Source organism: Bos javanicus, chromosome 24, assembly GCF_032452875.1.
Source record: "Bos javanicus breed banteng chromosome 24, ARS-OSU_banteng_1.0, whole genome shotgun sequence".
Classification (NCBI taxonomy): Eukaryota; Metazoa; Chordata; class Mammalia; order Artiodactyla; family Bovidae; genus Bos; species Bos javanicus.
Window position 1 is genome coordinate 22,119,445 of NC_083891.1, and position 18,513 is coordinate 22,137,957.

Consider the following 18,513-nt stretch of genomic DNA (forward strand, 5'->3'; position numbering starts at 1 on the left):
AGCACCATCTGCATTAACGATGTTACCAGGGCCACACGATAAAAACAGCAATGATTCTTAGCCCTGGTCACAAGTGTTGATGTTTGGCCTTTTCGCATTTTCTAGCACTCAGCTAGTCTTGTAAAAGGGGACGCCCTTTGCACCATGGGATGCAGGCTTTCTTCTCTTGCCTGTACTGTATGTGTGGGCAGCACAGTACAACTCACTGCTGGACCGGGTCAGAGGTTCTGCTTTTCCCATGTCTTCACTTCTGTCTAACAGGATGCAGTATAGGACATCTCTGTGTCTCAGCCCAAGCTGATTGGTGGAGAGATGACTCAGCGCCAACCACAGGCACAGGGGGAAGTGAGCAGAGAAGGGTTTCTGAGTGCATCCTTTATAAAATGCATCTGCTCTGCTAGAAATTCCTCTGCTTTCCTATCTTGACCAGCTGCAATGGCATTCTCCACATATTAAGTGGAAGTGTGAATCTTACCACCGCTTCTGTCTGTTACAATCTAACTCAATTAATTTGATGTGCTAGTGGGTCATCAAAACTATATATTTTCCTCATGTTTTAAACAATGTGTGAATTCTCCAGAGGAGGAGAAATACAGTTCTCAGTGCATTTTCTATTGTACTTTATTCTGAGAAAGCTGGATTAACAACCACTTTTCAGCACACTAGGATGTCCTGTGGGAAAAGGATAAGTTAAAAATAAAAATCCCTTCTTTATTGATGAGTAGGGGCCACAGGTGAGCAGAACTGGGATGAGAAGCCGCTCCCTGGATAATACTTCACATGACTGATCATTGGGACTTCTCTGGTGGTCCATTTGTTGGGTGTTTGCCTGTCAATGTAGGGGACACAGATTTGATTTCTGATTTGGGAGGATTCCACAGGCCACAGAGCAACTAAGCCTGGGAGCCACAGTAACAAGCCCATGTGCCGAGAGCCCGTGCTTCACAAGAGAAGCCTGAGTGCTGCAACTAGAGACTAACTCCAACTCCTGCTCACTGAAACTAGAGAGAGCCTGCACGCAGCAACGAAGACCCAATGCTTGCCCAGAAGTAGATAAATAAATAAAAATTTAAAAGTAAATGACTTATTATTAATAAAACCAATAAGGATGAAGTTAAATGGCACCCCACTCCAGTACTCTTGCCTGGAAAATCCCATGGACAGAGGGGCCTGGTGGGCTGCAATCCATGAGGTCGCTAGGAGTCGGACACGACTGAGCATCTTCACTTTATTTTTTCACTTTCATGCACTGGAGAAAGAAATGGCAACCCACTCCAGTGTTCTTGCCTGGAAAATCCCAGGGACAGGGGAGCCTGGTGGGCTGCCATCTATGGGGTCACACAGAGTTGGACACGACTGAAGCAACTTAGCAGCAGCAGCATGCCTAACTTGCAAAGTTTTAAGAGAAGATCCTTATTTGAATAGGAGGCTAATTAGAGACAACCATTTTTTTTTTTTTTGCCTGGTGGCTCAGATGGTAAAGAATCTGCCTGCAATGCACAAGACCCGGCTTTGATCCCTGGGTCAGGAATATCCCCTAGAGAAAGGAATGGTTACCCACTCCAGTATTCTTGCCTGGAGAATCCCATGGACAGACGATCCTGGTGGGGTACAGTCCATGGGGTCACAAGGAGTCAGACACGACTGAGCAACTAACACTTTCACTTTTTTTTTTTTTTGTCTTAACTCATTTACTTTTCTTTTGAATGTTTTGGGAGATATTGCTGCAGACTCTTTATCATCTCTCCAACTCTTCACATCTGGAATAATTTTAACTGACTCTCTTAACATTTTCGTCTCTAGAAACTCTACTCATGAGCATTAGTAACAAACATCTGCATAGTTCTTCCCGATGGAGAAATCAAGGTGTAAAACTCAACCAAATTCCTACAAAATTATTAATATGGTAGGAAAAAAAGTATCCAAGGCTAGTAACAAGGTTTTGTTTTTTTTTTTAACTTTTTAAAACAAACACCCCAAATGTGAAAAAACAAACCACAAAAATGCTTTCAGATTCTAAGAGCAACTCTTAGAACACCCCTAAGCCTCCCAAGAATATATTGTTAAAAATCTCTTTTCACTGGGATGGGCCACAACCCCAAGGGAAAGCATGACTCAAATGGACTTAAAGCGTGATGTCACAGCATGTAGAACACACAATCATTCTAGTCAACCTCACCTGCGTCAGGTTGCTCAACAGGGTACACTCTGAAGGCGTCAAATGACTTGCAAACTCCACCCAAGGTCCAAAGTCTGGGCAAACTACCATGAATCGTATCATAGACACTCAGATAAGCAGTTTAGGACAGCCTTGTACATGCTTCCCCAAGGGACAGACCTGACTTAGACTTAGGATTCCTCTGGAGTTGGTGTCCATGGTGACGGGGAAGTACAGTGGTAGACTCCCGGGGCCGGGGAGCCACACGCTCTTGAATATAATTATACTCTTGTGATCTGTGTAGCTAATTGTAGGAGCTGTTGGTAAGCAGTACCAGGAGCCTCTTGTTCTTTTCAGATATGAGGAACAATAGCCCTGCAGGACAGATGTTTCTTGTTTCTGGGTACAATCTGATTCCAAAGCCTGAATCAGTCTCCCGCGACTGCAAAACAGCAGCCTCCAGGGCTCAGCCTCCCTCCAGCAGATTGTCCGTTCCTGAGTTTACAAAACACTCCTTCCACAGTGAAAAGACTTGGTGGTTCTTGACTACAGTGGAAGTTCCCCGTGGTTCAGGTGTTGCTTAGTTTTAAGGTGAGTTTAAAAACATCAGTATTGATTGTACCTGCACTTTGTCTACAATTTAAAAACACATGTTTGAAAAGAAAAATCAGTAGCAGGTGGATGAAATTTGTCACAGATGAGATGCAGGATGGGGGAGAAAAGTCCATCCTGAGGTTTTTTTTTTTTTTTGGCCACACCTTGCAGTATGTGTAACTAGTTCCCTGACCAGGGATAGAACCCCCGCCTCTGCAGTGGAAACGTAGTCTTAACCACTGGGCCACCAGGGAAGCCCCATCCTGAGATTCTTACAGATCAAAAAAATGTGAATGTTTTTTAAATGGAAAAATGACCCATGGTATGAGTCAAGACAAAGCTATTGTAACAGAACCCAGTCAGAACCAGAAGCAGCTTTGCAGCGTTCCACTATTTGTCTTTCCTATCATGTACTGTGGGCCTCCCAGATGGCGCTAGTGGTAAAGAAAGTAAAAGTAAAAGGGAAGTCGCTCAGTCCTGTCCGACTCTTAGTGACCCCATGGACTGCAGCCTACCAGGCTCCTCCATCCATGGGATTTTCCAGGCAAGAGTACTGGAGTGGGGTGCCATTGGTAAAGAACATGCTTGCTAATGCAGGAGACATGAGATATGGGTTCGATCCCAGGGTTGGGAAGGTCCCCTGGAGAAGGAAATGGCAACCCACTCTAGTATTCTTGCTTGAAAATCCCACAGAGGAGCCTGGAGGGCTATGGTCCACAGGGTTGCAGAGAGTCAAGCATGACTGAAGCGACTTAGCGCATACACACACAGCATATCACCTACAAGTGTTTTGTATCTCCTTCCAGCAGATAACCACTATTTCTGTCTCACACTAAACACTGACCCAAACCTGCTGGCTGCTCCACCTTCACACCGAGTGTAAAGCACAATTCCTCTCAGAGATGTTGGTGTTTAAAAGATATCAATATTTTAGGCAAAAGAAATAAAGTTCCAGCAGTAGACTTTTAGAAAGTACTTGGAGAGAAGCATCACCTGCCCCATGAGTTTTCCGTCATAAAAACTTGCAGCAGAAACAAACAAACAAAAAACTGAACTGCAAGCCAATGAACGAGAGAGTCCTACCTGAGCACCCCGTTTCCCAGCAGGAAAAAAACTTGTCTTCTGCATTTCTTCATCTATGAAAGCAGGGGAGCTGGAAAATGATGAAAATTCCAAATAGGAAGCTCTTATGTATCAAGAGCTGCTTGAGGACCCAGGGTCTGGCGATGACTACAAGCCCACCACCATCTCCAACCAGAGACGGAGTGGGGGAGATGAAAAGGCAATCACAAGGATCCACCTATCCTATCCTATCCTATCCTGGATGGGTGGGCCAGTGGGAGGTGGTGGGAAGGGGTGGTTAGGAGATTAGGAAAGGCCTTCCTGAACAATGCTCACGCATAACAACCAACACCTGTGGATCTCATTAAAGGACAGATTCTGATGGAGAACGTCCGGGGTGGAGCCTGATCTTGGGCACTTCTAAGATGTTTCACTGGTCCGTGGAGCACATTTGGAGGGGTGGGGCCCTAAAAGGATTAACAGCTGAGCTAAGACAAAGGCTAAGCATAAATAACTGTCATCCTAGGCAGAGGGCAGTGCAGATACTGAAGCTAAAAACACTGTTGAATATGGGAAGTGGCATTCAACATGCTAAGGGAAATTTTTATGTGAAATATTGTTAAATGCAAATGCAGACAGTAAGAGCTCCATGCAAACATACAAATAGATTTGCGAGAGTTGCATGAAGGTGGTTAGATGAGGAGTGTTTCCCCTAACGCCCCTCCCTCATCTTTTTCAGACTCTCAGTAATGAATTTATTAAAACAACAAAACAACTGAATTTCTCCTCCATGGGCTGGGTAGAGGGGAGAACTCTGCCCTGGGGTGTCTTAACAAAATGACCGTGAAGCTTCTTTCTATCTGGAATTATGTGATTGTTTCAGATACAAAGCTACTTAATAACTGATAACCACAATTATTAGAATGAATGTGCTAATAGTGACATAAAAACATGTTTTTGAAGGAATAATATTTTATTTAAAAAACTAATTAAAATATTAAAGCATGTGTTTTATAACCTATTAATAAATTTTTCCTGGGGAAAAGTGCAAGAGGATTGTATAGAATTCAGGCAGGAAAAAGCCTCAAATCACTTGATTTCACAGAGCCATGAGTGGTAACCTGATGAGGAATTCATTGTTTGGTGCCCCCAGAACACATTGCTGACCCCAGCCAGGACAAAAACTTTCAGTTTCTGATGCAGAGGAGAGAGTTATGGTTGTCGAGGTCATAGAGCCCCAGGTTGCATGTCTATGAGGTGTGTGTACAATGGCTCTGTAGAGGGGACTGTTAAAATTACTGTAATCTTTGTTCCAAATCAAATGGGCTTCCCTTGTGGCTCAGCGGGTAAATCTGCCCGCAATGCGGGAGACCTGGGTTTGATCCCTAGGTTGGGAAGATCCCCTGGAGAAGAAAATGGCTACCCACTCCAGTATGCTGGCCTGGAAAATTCCACATGCTGCATAGTCCATGGGGTCGCAAAGAGTCAGACATGACAGAGCAGCTTTCACTTTATTCCAAATCAGGCATGTTGTGGAAAACCACATCATGTAATCTTCAGTCAACTGCCAGCCCTAGCTGAAGCAGAACACAAAACAAATCTTAAGACCACATTGCCGTACACAACACAGTCATCACAGAGACCCTCCCCCCACACATTATCTGGGGTAAACACACACCCCAGGTGATGCTAATGCTACAGGTCTTGGCCCTCACTTGACCAACAAGGCATCCCCGGAACCACCTGAGACTGAACTTCAATCATCAGTGTCCTGTGGACATGGTTGATGGGTTTCTCCCATCACTACACTTGAGCTAACAGTTTACCTGTTAAAGTATCTATTTTATTGAAAGGTCTGTGAAAGAATAGAAAGTACCTTAAGATATCTTACAAATAAGATACCATTCAAGATTCTTATATGAATCTTGTGAGACAATTTCAGACTCCACTCTCTCTAACAGCTGAGAAAACCCAGCTTCAGGGATGGTGATGAAGAATGTTAAAGTCTCCCGAATCACCCAGTCGGTCAGCTGCAGAACTGGTTGTTTGCATCAGGCCTTCTGATGTTCTCACCCCAATTCCAGAATTCTTTCTAGCATACAACCCTGTAACTTCTAAAAAACAAGCAGGCAACTATAAAGGGAGGTTTTTGAACTCAAGAGGCATTAAAATCTATGAAACCTTTTAAATTACTTTTTAAAACTTAGATTTTCCTAAGAGTAGTTTGGGCCTTTGCCATAGGCCCAAATTGCATGTCCTTTGTTCAGTTTTAGAGGAACCTAGTAATACTATGCAGAGAAGGCAATGGCACCCCACTCCAGTGTTCTTGCCTGGAGAATCCCAGGGACGGGGGAGCCTGGTGGGCTGCTGTCTATGGGGTTGCACAGAGTCGGACACGACTGAAGTGACTTAGCAGCAGCAGGAATACTATGAATGTATGGTGTTGGCATATAAATATTCTTAAAATTTTTTAATTGGAGTATAATTGTTTTATACTGTTAGTTTCACTAAAGTGAAAGTGAATCAGCAATATGTATACATATATCCCCTCCCTCTCGAACCTGTATCCCACCTTATCCCCATCTCACCCCCCTAGTTCATCACTGAGCACCAAACTGAACTGAAATATTCTTATGTAAGTTGTAGTATATGAAGTAAAAAAGCACAAAAAGATTTGCTGGTGATTTGTAGGTTCTTAAGGACAACCCAGATATAATATATATATAATATATAATAGGTTGTTGAATTAGTTTTAGTGAGAGACTTTTTTAAACTTACATTTATCTTATTTTGTTACATATGCTCATTATAAAACAACATTAGAAATGGTCATTTGGAATTTTCATATGAACAAAATAGAAATACAGTAGTTTCCTATCTTGAAGATACTGGATCAAAGGAAAGTATTCCTAATGTGTTAAAAGAGACAGTTTGTTAAGGATTACTGCAACGGGATATTAAACATAAAGACCAATTTATGGTGAAAAAGTGGATCCTTTAGTTTAGGACTTCTCAAACTTTAATATGTATATGGATCACTTATGGCTCTTGTTAAAGTGAAGATTCTGATTGAGAAGGTCTGGGGTGGAGCCCAAAACTCAGCCTTTCAAGATATCCCAGGTGATGCTGATGATATAGGACCTGGGACCTCACTTTAGCAAGGCGTCATTGGAATCACCTGAGGGTAAACTTTGACCAGCAGTGTCCTGTGGACGTGGCTGATGGGTTTTTTCATGTTACCCCATGTACCTATTAAAGTATCTATTAAGAGGTTTGTGAAAGAATAGAATGTACCATAAGATATTTTACAAATAAAAAATGTTGCTGACTTTCCTGGTGGCAAAGTGAATAGGAGTTCACCTACTAATGCTGGGGACGCTGATTTGATTCCTGGTCTGGGAAGATCTCACAAGCCAAGGAGCAACGAAGCCCAGGAGCCACAGCTACTGAGCCTGCGTTCTACCCTGCATGCTGCAACCACTAAAGCCCAAGCACCGAGAGCTGGGGCTCTGCAGCAAGAGACGCCACCACAGTGAGAAGCGCGGGCACTGCAGAGAAGATCCAGCACAGCCAAACATTAAAGAAATGAATAAAATTATTAAAAAGTTTCTAATTTTCTAGACCTGGCTTTACTTTTTATTTTCCTTCTTAAGTAAGCAAAATGTGCACAAAACTTCTGATAGTGGCTTGATTTTTCTCTTTAGTAGGTGAAGGCAACTCAGATATTTTATTATCCTCAGAAATACAGTTGCAGATCACATATTTTACAGACGAGGAAAGCTAATCATATTGAGATTATGGGATAAAAGTAAGATTGTAAGATTTAGCAAAAAAAAAAAAAAGAAAAGAAATAAAACAAAACTTCAATCAACCCCCATCAAAAAGATGGGATACCCAGTTAAATCTGAATTTTACCTAAAAGATTAATGTTTTCAGTATGAGTATATCCCATACAATATATATACTTAGGCTAAAAACAAAAGACAACCTTGTTCATCTGAAAATCAGACCTAACTGGGGTTCCTGTATTTTATCTGGCAACCATTGCTAAAAACATACCCTAGATTTTAACTTACACGTAAGTGCTAGGAGAGCAGATGCTGGGGTGGAGAATTAACAGACCCACTGACAGTGTTGTTGAAACATCCCAGCTGCACAGGGAATTGCTTTCTGGACTTGCCAGAACCAGATGGAGCACTTGGCTATTACTGCCTTGATTTATGGAAACTTCTTTTGGGAGATTTGTGCCCCAAAGACCACCCTTTAAAAAAATTATGATATAGGGTAAGTTGGAAGTAAAGCTAACAGGAATCTTGTATCAGTAGCTTCCTTTCTGGAGAAGAACGAGGTGGCACAAAGCAGGAAGGTTTTTCTTCTAGTTCCCTGTCTTTTCTTCTTGTGGAGATGTTCAGTGGGAGAGTGAAAATAGTGGTTCCTTAGACTCATGAGAGGTGATTCTTAATACACTACATTTTGGCAGGTTGATTGGATTTAAGATTATCTTTGAAGGAAGGAGGTGTAAGGTGGTTGCAGGCACTCTCGCCACTCTTGCTTATTGGTTGGTGAAAGCTGACTCGACTAGCTTTTAAAGAGGGTAATTTAGTCTTCTGATTTCACTTTTATGTATACAAGCCAATAAAAAGTCTCAAAAATTTTAGCAAAAAATCCAGGAATTGCCTCATTTTCCAGTTGCTTTTTCTTGCTTATTTTCCCTTCTACTGACTTCAAATACCAACAGTCATTCCTGCCATGATGTTTATAATCATCTCTAAGAACCAAGGTCTGCCCATCACCAGAATATTTTTGAGTGTTTTGATGCTGAAAGCTCAGCTTCTCTGTGGTGCCAAATCGAATCTTGGAGATAGGTTTCAGTGAAGTAGAGAAGAATAGCTCTATTGCTTAGTCAGGCAAAGGGGGCCACAGAGAGCTAATGTCTTCCAAACTGTGTCCCAACTTGGGGAAGATAGTGGGAGGTTTTATAGTAATTGCTCAAAGAGGGTGTGATCAGCTTGTAGACATTCTTCTAATGGGTTGGTGGTGAGGTAAGTTGGCAACCTTCAGGTCCAACTGGTCTGGGGTCTACATGCTTGTGGGCAGCATATCATTGTTAATTGTTCACTTCTCCACCTGGAGGGGTTTCAGTATCTGCAAAACAGCTCAAACATATTGTGTGTATCCATTGATGGGGAAACAGGATCTTGCCCCAAGGCTGCCCTTGACTGTTTCTCCCTGGTCTCACAACCCCTCCCTTCTCTAATTAACAACTACTTGAATTCACCCATTGAATTCAGGGGAGGTTACAGAAGCAGAATGAAAGTTGCTTCCTATAATCAAAGAGACGGGGACACAGAAAGGCCTTGGGCTCAGGAGCCCCACAGGGCCCTGGCAAGGTATCAGTTTTGATTCTGCTTAAGCATTTGACAATTATGAATTCCCTATTCTGGTAAAAATACAGTAAATCCAATTAATTCCTACTTTTAGGAATTACTTTCGAGAGAACTGCTGCTGCTGCTGCTGCTGCTGCTAAGTCGCTTCAGTCGTGTCCGACTCTGTGCGACCCCATAGACGGCAGTCCACCAGGCTCCCCGTCCCTGGGATTCTCCAGGCAAGAACACTGGAGTGGGTTGCCATTTCCTTCTCCAATGCGTGAAAGTGAAAAGTGAAAGTGAAAACGCTCAGTCGTGTCTGACTCTTCGTGATCCCATGGACTGCAGCCTACCAGGCTCCTCCGTCCATGGGATTTTCCAGGCAAGAGTACTGGAGTGGGGTGCCATTGCCTTCTCCGTGGAGAGAACTACTAGTGATATATGTATGCATGCTAAGTCGCTTCAGTCGTGCTCAACTCTGTGTGACGCTGTGGATTGCAGTCTGCCAGGCTCCTCTACCCAAGGGATTCTCCAGGCAAGAATACTGGAGTGGGTTGCCGTGCCCTCCTCCAGGGGATCTTCCCGACCCAGGGACTGAACCCAAGTCTCCAATGTCTCCTGCATTGGCAGGTGGGTTCTTTATTGCTAGCACCACCTGGGAAGCCCTTATATATATATGTATGACAGACACTTATCAAACAAAATGTATTTAGTAAAAAAAAAAATTAGTGAAAGCTAAATTATGATAAGGTAGGAAAGCTAATTTCACTTGAACTAGTTCCTCACCCAGTCAGCATAGGAGTTATACAATCTATTAATATCTTCCATTGTCCCCTCCTCCTCTTCTCCAATTATTCCATCAGGAACACTAGTGGGTTAAGTTACCTTGGAAGTTAGTTATCAACAAGCCATTACTACCCATAGTCCTAGGATGGGATTAAATACCTTTACAACTTGTTTTTGTTTTTAGAAATGATTTAGCTGATTTCAGATACTTCAAAATACACATTATTTATAGTGCAGTGTTCGATTTTTTATCTCTAAATTTCAGGTGTACTGATTCTGGAAGAGATGAAGAGGACAAGAGTTATTACACATAACCTTTAAGGTTGCTCTAGTAATCTAAGTGACACTCACTTGGAAATGGTCTGTGGCATGAACAAGTCATCAGAAAGAGGAAGTTCTCTTAACTGAAGGAAATTTTATGAGAGGCAACATTTACAGTAAAAAATTACAGCAAGTTCCTATCAATGTAGCTGTCCTTTCAAATATTTCTTCTGGACTCAGGAGTAATCTATTCAACTTTGAGAAGAAGGCATGCAATTTGAATTTCTGGATCCTAATCTGTTCTATTTTTCAATTTGGAAATTTCAAACTAAATTGTTCACAGCATACTGTCAGTCTTTAGTGATATAAGTGATTTATATGAAGTGGAAGTGAAGTGTTAGTCTCTCAGTCATGTCCAACTCTTTGCAACCCCATGGATTGTAGCCCATCAGGCTTCTCTGTCCATGGTATTCTCCAGGCAAGAGTACTGGAGGGAGTAGCCATTCTCTTTTCTAGGGCGTCTTCCCGACCCAGGGATCGAACCTGCATCTCCTGCATTGCTGGCAGATTCTTTACTGTCTGAGCCACCAGGGTAGCCTGATTATATGTATATTTCCTTATTATCTAATGACCATTGCCTTGGTAAGTAGCAAGCAATTTATTAATATCTTAAATATATACTTTAGAAGAGTGGTGCAATTTCCCAAAGAAGCAAGTTTCTGCATCAAGCTTTAAGTGTATGACGTGACAGCCAATGAAAAATGTCAAAATCTGAATAGATCCTCAAATTATGCATTCATATACTAAAACAAGTAAGACTGGAAATGCCCTCATAGGGTGGCATAGCAAAGTTTCTATGGCTAAAGAGCTGAAGCGAGTGTGACCCTGGACTTGCTGTCAAGGGTGTATGTTTGCATTTTCTAGACCTCTGGAAACAGTGACAGCTCAATCTAAGTTAGTATTTCACTGTTTGGACGGTTTAGGTTCAGAAGTTTTATGGTTTACCACGTCACTAAAATTCCTTTTTAAAAATTTTTCCTGCTTCTGAAAATACCCTCAATAGGGGAACTGTTCATTGGTCAGTCGATAAGTCATGTCTGACTCTGTGATCCCATGGATGGGATCCTCTGTCTTCTAGCCTCCTCTGTCTTCCATTATCTCCCAGAGTTTGCTCAAATTCACATCCATTGAGTTGGTGATTCCATCTAATCATCTCATCTTTTTCCACCCTCTTCTCCTTTTGCCTTCAATCTTTCCCAGCATCAGGGTCTTTTCCAATGAGAGGGCTCTTCAAGTCAGATGGTTAAAGCATTGGAGCTGGAGCTTCAGCTTCAGCAACAGTCCTTCCAAAGAATATTCAGGGTTGATTTCCTTTAGGATTGACTGGTTTGATCTCCTGGCAGCCCAAGAAACTCTCAAGAGTCTTCTCCAGCATCACCATTCAAAAGCATCAGTTCTTTGGCACTCCGCCTTCTTTATGTCTAGCTCTCACATCTGTACATGACTACTGGAAAAATCATAGTTTTGACTAAAAGGACCTTTGTCAGCAAAGTGATGTCTCTGCTTTTCAATATGCTGTCCAGGTTTGTCATAGCTTTCCTTCCAAAGGAGCAAGTGTCTTTTAATTTCCTGGCTGTTATCACCATCCACAGTGATTTTGGAGCCACTGGACCACCAGGGAAGTCCCAGTGCATTTAACATTTGCTGAATGATGTGACTAACATTTAAGGGCCCTTATACAAGTTAAATAGAGAAGGAAATGGCAACCCACTCCATATTCTTGTCTGGAAAATCCCATGGACAGAGGAACCTGACAGGCTACAGTCCATGGGGTCGCAAAGAGTTGGATGCAATTTAGCAACTAAACCACTACCATCACCATACAAGTTAAACATTCTTGCTTTGCTTATCTGGATAAGAAGCTAACGATGGCTCCAACTGTTTAAAGTTGGCCTAGGCCAAAGGTGGATAATATGAGAATAAATGAGAGCATGATATATGTGAGAGTCTCTCCTTTTTCTAGGAGGGAGGAGATAATTAGAATTGAGCTTGCCTACCCAGAACCTCCAGGCAAGATTACATCAAACCCTAGTCTAGGGACTTCCCAGTGGTCCACTGGAAGACTCTGTGTTTCCAATGCAGGGTGTCCGGGTTCAATCCCTGGTCAGGGAACTAGATCCCACCGGCCTCAATTAAGAGTTTGCGAGCCACAACTAAAGATCCTGGGTGCTGCAACTAAGACCTGGTGCAGCCAAATAAATAAATATTAAAACAAAACAAAACAAAACAAAACTCCCTAGTCAAGAAACAGCAGGGTTGTAGAACAGACCCTCGGAAAGAGGTCAGGATTCCAGGTTTCTCCCCACTTTGCCAGATCATTTAACAACCTGTGCTATTTGGCACATGGGAAAAATATTTACCCAATTGTGTTTAGGCTAATAAGATCAGTGGGCTGTGTATATTTAAGATAATAAGACGGGGTGGTTCTCATCTGTTGTCAGAAACTTCAGAGCTTCTGAAGTTGAAGTGACACCCTTTCTTTGCACCTTACCCTCTTTGGCCTACTTGTGACTATCACAGAGCTAGGTTTTTAGCATCCTCTGATGAACAGTTTCTTATTAATCTGGATTAGTTTCATTTTTCTAGATTGTATTTCAGCCTTTCAGTATCTTACAGCTTCCCCTAAAGGAGTCGAAATAACAGAAGTGTATTCTCAGTGACTTTTCTCCACTACACTGGAATGAGAATGGGTGAATTTATGTCATCTGACCTTTGGAAATTCTTAACATTTATTTTGCTGGCATCCAGCAAGGAATACACCCAAATTTCCACTTTTAAATATTCTGGCTATATAGATGTTTTTGCACTATTTTTAATGTAGGTGGAAGTCTAGAAGGTTTTATTAAAGCTGTCTAACTATTAACCTACCATTTATCCTACTCTGAAATAACTCTAATTAGTTCCTTTTGGCATCCACATGGTTAAATGTGTGTGTGTGTGTGTGTTTCTGATAATAAGTGGTAGAGAGTGAAATTTTTGTGAAGTGAATCTTTGATCCATGAGAGTATAGTTAAGTAACAGGACAATTATTATACTCAGGACACTAATTTTACTTTCAGTTTTTGGCCACACCATGGGGCATGAGGGATCTTAGTTCCTTGACCAGGGATCAAACTCATGCCCCCTGTAGTGGAAGCACAGTCTTAACCACTGGATCACTAGGGAAGTCCTGATGTGAAATTGCTTTATATAAAGATGTAAGTGAACAAAGCGCTACCATCTTAAGGTTCTTAAGAACCGTAACAGAACTTTGGCTCCTACATATCCAGAATATCTGTCTTGGAAAAAAAATAAAAATGAATGTACTCAGGATGCTTTGCTTAAAAATATCTTCCGCACATTCTGATAATGTTCAGTACGAATATTTACAAAAGGTCTGTGTTCTGTGCTATAGGAGTTGTAGACATTAAAGGCCCCTTCCAGTTAATAGAATACCAAGCAGGGTACATAGGGTCAAAAAAAGTTCAATAGCTGATGATATTGAATGCTTGCTATATGCTAGGCATGGTTGTTCCCCCATAAAGAAGCTGAGAATGGGGAAGAAAGCATTTAGGCAAGAGAGTTATGATGATATGATATAAAGAATAATGAGGAAAAGAGAGGTATAAAAATTGAAGTTAATAGTAATAAAATAAGTATTTCACAAACTGTGTACATCTTTAAATAGGCTATCTTACTAGGATCATGCCTTGAGGATGATTTTTTTAAAACAAGAAACTTTTGGATAGTAACATAAAATCTAACATAATCTAACATGACATAAAATGTTAGATGTAATCATTTCTATTTAAACAGACCCTTTAATTTACCCCTGAATGTGTCATCAGTTATTTGATTTTTTTTGTATTCAAAATGTATGTACTGCAAATTCATCCTCTCTGTTTTGCATAATTGAAATAACCCAAACCACTTTGCCAACTTTTTTTTTTATGCCTCCCACCAAGGAAATTACAAGACTTCTATCTAGTTGGCTATATGTTTCCTCTTCTAACAGAAGACGGCATTATAGGAAGCAGGTGGAACAAGGTGATGGAAAAGCGAGAGCCTGGTACAAGCAGACAGATCCTGATCAGACATTCAAATGAGCTTTCGAAGGAGTGGAATAGTGCGTGTCAATAAGCTACTGGATGTAACTACTTCCTACTCTGGGCTCCGCCTTGGAGTACAGCCTGCTGACTCACGAAGCTGCTCCGAGTTAGTTTCTGCTGGGTTTTCCCACTGCCTGCTACACGTGAATCATGCTGGAATGAAGTTTCTACCGTATCCTTAACAACCGTGCACAAACCAGGCACCGACAGTGAACTTCAATCTTTCCAGTAAGAACCAGACTCTGGGCTAAGAGGGTGAAAAATGATGTGGCAGGTACCAACGCTAGCCAAGCCGCCAGATGACAGACCGCCCCCCTCCTTGTCACTAGTCCCCCAGTTTCAGCTTGGTTTCTCCCACCCAGGTAGTTAAACTCCTATCTTGTCTGGCAGCTACCAGCTGCCAGATCACTGAACTCTGCCCTTGCCTCACTGGTTCTCAGGTTTGGCTGCACAATGGAATCACTTGCAGATAAACACATGTGGACACACATACACACACCCCCCACATCAACAAACCCCAAACCGATGCCTTGCTGTCATCTCCAAACTTGCCTAATTCAAGTGGGTTAGGATGAGATAACTTACATGAGGATTTTTCGAGCTCCTCAAGCGCAAATTTTGGGAGCATTGCTCTTCCTATGCAAGTGAAACCTGTCAGTTACGCTTAGCCAACGACCACCGGCTGGGCTCCTCAAACCTCCTATCTTGGTGATCTACTAACAGCCCCTAACCGGTATCTCAATTTGGCAGCAAAGAAGGCTGGCAAACCAAGGAGCATTTTCAGAAGGGACGCTGGCTAGACGACCCCCTCCCCGCTCCTTTCCTTGCTAAAAACTTAGCTAAATTTGGCCCTTCCCCGAAGTATCTCAAACGCTGTTATTCTTTCTGTTACCTTTTGATCTCTGTTCTGTTTCATTCCACAGTGTCTTGTTCGGCAAAGCTGGAAGGCTCGGGTCCTTCGGATTAGAAGCTGGTACTGCTGAGTCAAACCTCAATCGAGACGCGACTGCACGCTTCACCTCGCCGGGACCGGCCGCCTCGCAGTGAGGCCGCAGGGCAGATACTATGCTAATCAAGAAAGTTCTTCCGTCTCCTCGCGGGCGGGCGGGTGCAGGTTTGAACACTTAACCCTTGGTCTTACGTGACTGCGCTATAGTGTGTTTAGTGACCGCCTTTTGCTTGGCGGGTCTGGACCACGTTCCATGTTTTTGGAAAAGGAGAAGACGTGCGCAAGTGATGGAGAAAGCCCGCAGGGAGGGGACAGCAGCGTTGGTTGGCGCCCGGGTGAAGGGACGGCTAATGCTCGGAATATTAATTACTCTACGCGCTGCTGACCCGGCGAGGACTAGCAGAAGGGGACCGGGGGTTAAGACAAAGACTCCTCCTGATCAAACGGCTGCAGCTCCCCTGCCTCCGAGGTTACAGCTCGGCCTTCTGTCTGCACTGGGCGGCTCTTGGCACGGGACTGGCAAAGTGACTCAAGGGGGTGACTGAGTCCACTGGCCCTTTCGGGGTCTGAAAGTCTGCGTGACCGAGCGCTCCGGCTTCAGAGGGAAGGGTCTTTCTGTGCCACCCCACCCTGCCCGCCCTTTGTGGGATTTCTGGTCACGGCCCAGCCCTTCGAAGAGTGGACTGAAGAATTTTTTAAGCAAACAGAGTGAGGAGTCGCTGAGTAGCCCCCGCCTTGCGCTCAGGGTGCTCCTTGCAGAAAACCTCTTGGGATCATAATAATAACCCGCTCTCTTTCGCATCCATCCAGTTCCCGCATCCTGGGGGCCCGGGAACCCCAGCGGGAGCCGGAGTGGGAGTGGAGAGAGATGGGGCTGGTCTCCGCGGGAGGAGAAGCCCCGGTGGGGGGGGGGGAGGGGTGCGGGGAGGTGGCGGGCGGCAGCTGGGCCGGGGGTCCAGTGTTTGGTCCCCAGCGGGCGGGACCCTGCGCGCTCCACTTCCAGGTCTGCCCCGTAGCGCGCAGTCCCTGCCAGCGCCCCTAGTTCTCGGTCCCTGCTCCCCAACTCTGGCTCCTAGAGGTCCGCGCGCTCTGGCGCGTAGTCCCAAGACACCCTCCTTCACCAGCGCCAAGTGTCCCTATCCTACCAGCCCGGCCCTCAGCCTCGAGCCGGTCCACTTTGCCTCTGCCAGCGTGGCAGCCCTGATTCACCCCCCCTTTCCCGGGGTGCGCGGCTCTGGGGCCCCGAAGGAGGGATGTGGCCCGCGGGAGAGCGGCGGGTGCACACTTAGGGGGCGCGACGCCGACCCCAGCACAACTTCTTGCCGGGCTCAGAGACCCCGGGTCCCGCAGGCTGCGCGACGGGCGGACTGCAGCCCCCCGGAGGCGGGAGGATGCGCGGCCAGCACCCGGCCGGGGAAGGACTGAGCCAGGACTGGGGGTGTCGGGGTGCGCCAGGGCGGTACCGCTTTAAATGCACTTGACTCACCTGCTCCGGCGCTGTCGCCTCCTTCCTCTACTGACAGCTGGGGGCTTTGTTTTCTCCACCCACCCAGGCGGCCGCGCTCCGCCCCCACCGCCACACGTGACTCGCCGTCTGCCACTGCGGCCGCCGGCGGGGCCACCCGGGGCACCCCGGCCTGGGCCACCCCTTCCCGGGGTGCGGGGTGCAGTTGGGGACCGCCGCCCCCGAGAGGCCCCGGGCAGGTCGGAGGCCACCCGTCGGTTTGTCAGTTGGAAGGTGGCACGCGGGTTAGGGCCAGGGTGAGTTGGTGACAAGGAATAAAGTGGCAGCGGGTGAAACGCGCAGAGCTTTGGGCCGCACCCAAGAGGGCGGAGGCCGGCGAGGCTCCGAAGGGCGGTTTAAGAGGCGACGCCGCACCCCGAAGTCTGTACCTGTAACTGGGAGCCTGCCAGCCGCCTTGCATCTACTTCTTAGGCCAAAGGTTTATACTCCTACCTGGCAAACAATGGATACTGCGGAGCTAACTAGTTTTGTCCTGGACGTTATTAATTAAACTAGGCAACTCTAAGCTGAACCATATGATAAACAGTGTAATCAATAATAGCAAGTACTACTGAGGTTTCAAATCTGCTGCTTGTTGGTGCCGCTTGATATTTGGATTCTGTTTGGAAATTGGAATCCAGGCTGAGGACGCAAACTCCAGATTATTGATGTGGGCACGCATCCATTTGGAACAGCACCAAGTTTTAATGAAATGAATTGAGAAAATGTTCTGGCCTCAAGACCCAGCTGGGTCTCTCTCGCTTTGGAAGTGGTCCCCACCCTTGCTGATGGCCAGTGCCTGAAACTGCAGGAACGTGTTGTCTGAATCCTTCCTTTTGCCCTTGGAGGACACGCACATACCTTTGTTCTCTCCAAATAGCAACTCATGGGAAATCCTGTCCCCAAATCCCCAGCATCCATTAAAGTGAAGTCTGCATAGACTTTGCACTGCGCTTCCCAAAGTGATGTGCAGAGGGATCACCACCTGGCCTTGTTAAAACCGAATTCTGATTGCATGCGTCTGAAGTTGGAACTGGGTTCCTGTATTTTTGCAAACTCTTAGGTAACATCAGGGGCTTACCAAGTGGTGCCAGTGGTAAAGAACCCGTCTGCCAATGCAGGAGACATAAGAGATGTGGGTTCGATCCCTGGGTCAGGAAGATCCCCTGGAGAAGGGCATGGCAACCCACTCCAGTATTCTTGCCTGGGAAATCCCATGGATAGAGGAGCCTGGCGGGCTACAGTCCATAGGGTCCCAAAGAGTCATACATGACTGAGCGACTTAGTGCATGTAGGCAGATAACATCTGGGCTGCTGGTGTAAGGGCCACACTTTGAGTAGCAAGGCTCAGAGCATCCTTTTGGCATTGACCAGCCTATTTTCAGTCCTAACTGCACCAGTTCCTTGCTTTGTGATTTCAGCCACATTCCTTAATATATTTAAGCCTTCACAACTGTAAAAGAGCCATGATCCAAATCAATCTTGAAGATCAAATGAGAAAATCCATTTAAAGTACCTAGTATAGTCCTGCCACACAAACCTGTACGTGCATGTTCAGTCATGTCCGACTCTTTGTGACCCCATGGGCTGTAGCCCTCCAGGCTCCTCTGTCCATGGGATTCTCCAGGCAAGAATACTGGAGTGGGTGGGCATGTCCTCCTCCAGGGGATCTTCCTGACCCGGGG

The 18,513-nt window shown here is 44.9% G+C and overlaps 1 protein-coding gene across 4 annotated transcripts in view; it reads right to left on the reverse strand.

The window, feature by feature from the left end:
• Positions 1-17,009, reverse strand: part of MAPRE2 (microtubule associated protein RP/EB family member 2) — a 197,254-nt gene extending 180,245 nt beyond the window's left edge. The window contains exon 1 of one of the 4 annotated variants that reach the window (XM_061399611.1): positions 16,811-17,009. Coding sequence is in view for 1 of the 4 variants with exons in the window: in XM_061399608.1 (XP_061255592.1) it covers positions 15,268-15,291 (24 nt within the window). In the remaining 3 variants the exon portion in view is untranslated. Of the gene's footprint in view, positions 1-15,267; positions 15,884-16,810 lie in introns of those variants that run through there. The other 3 variants (XM_061399609.1, XM_061399610.1, XM_061399608.1) reach the window with 3 other exon arrangements.
• Between the last annotated feature and the right edge of the window lie 1,504 nt (positions 17,010-18,513).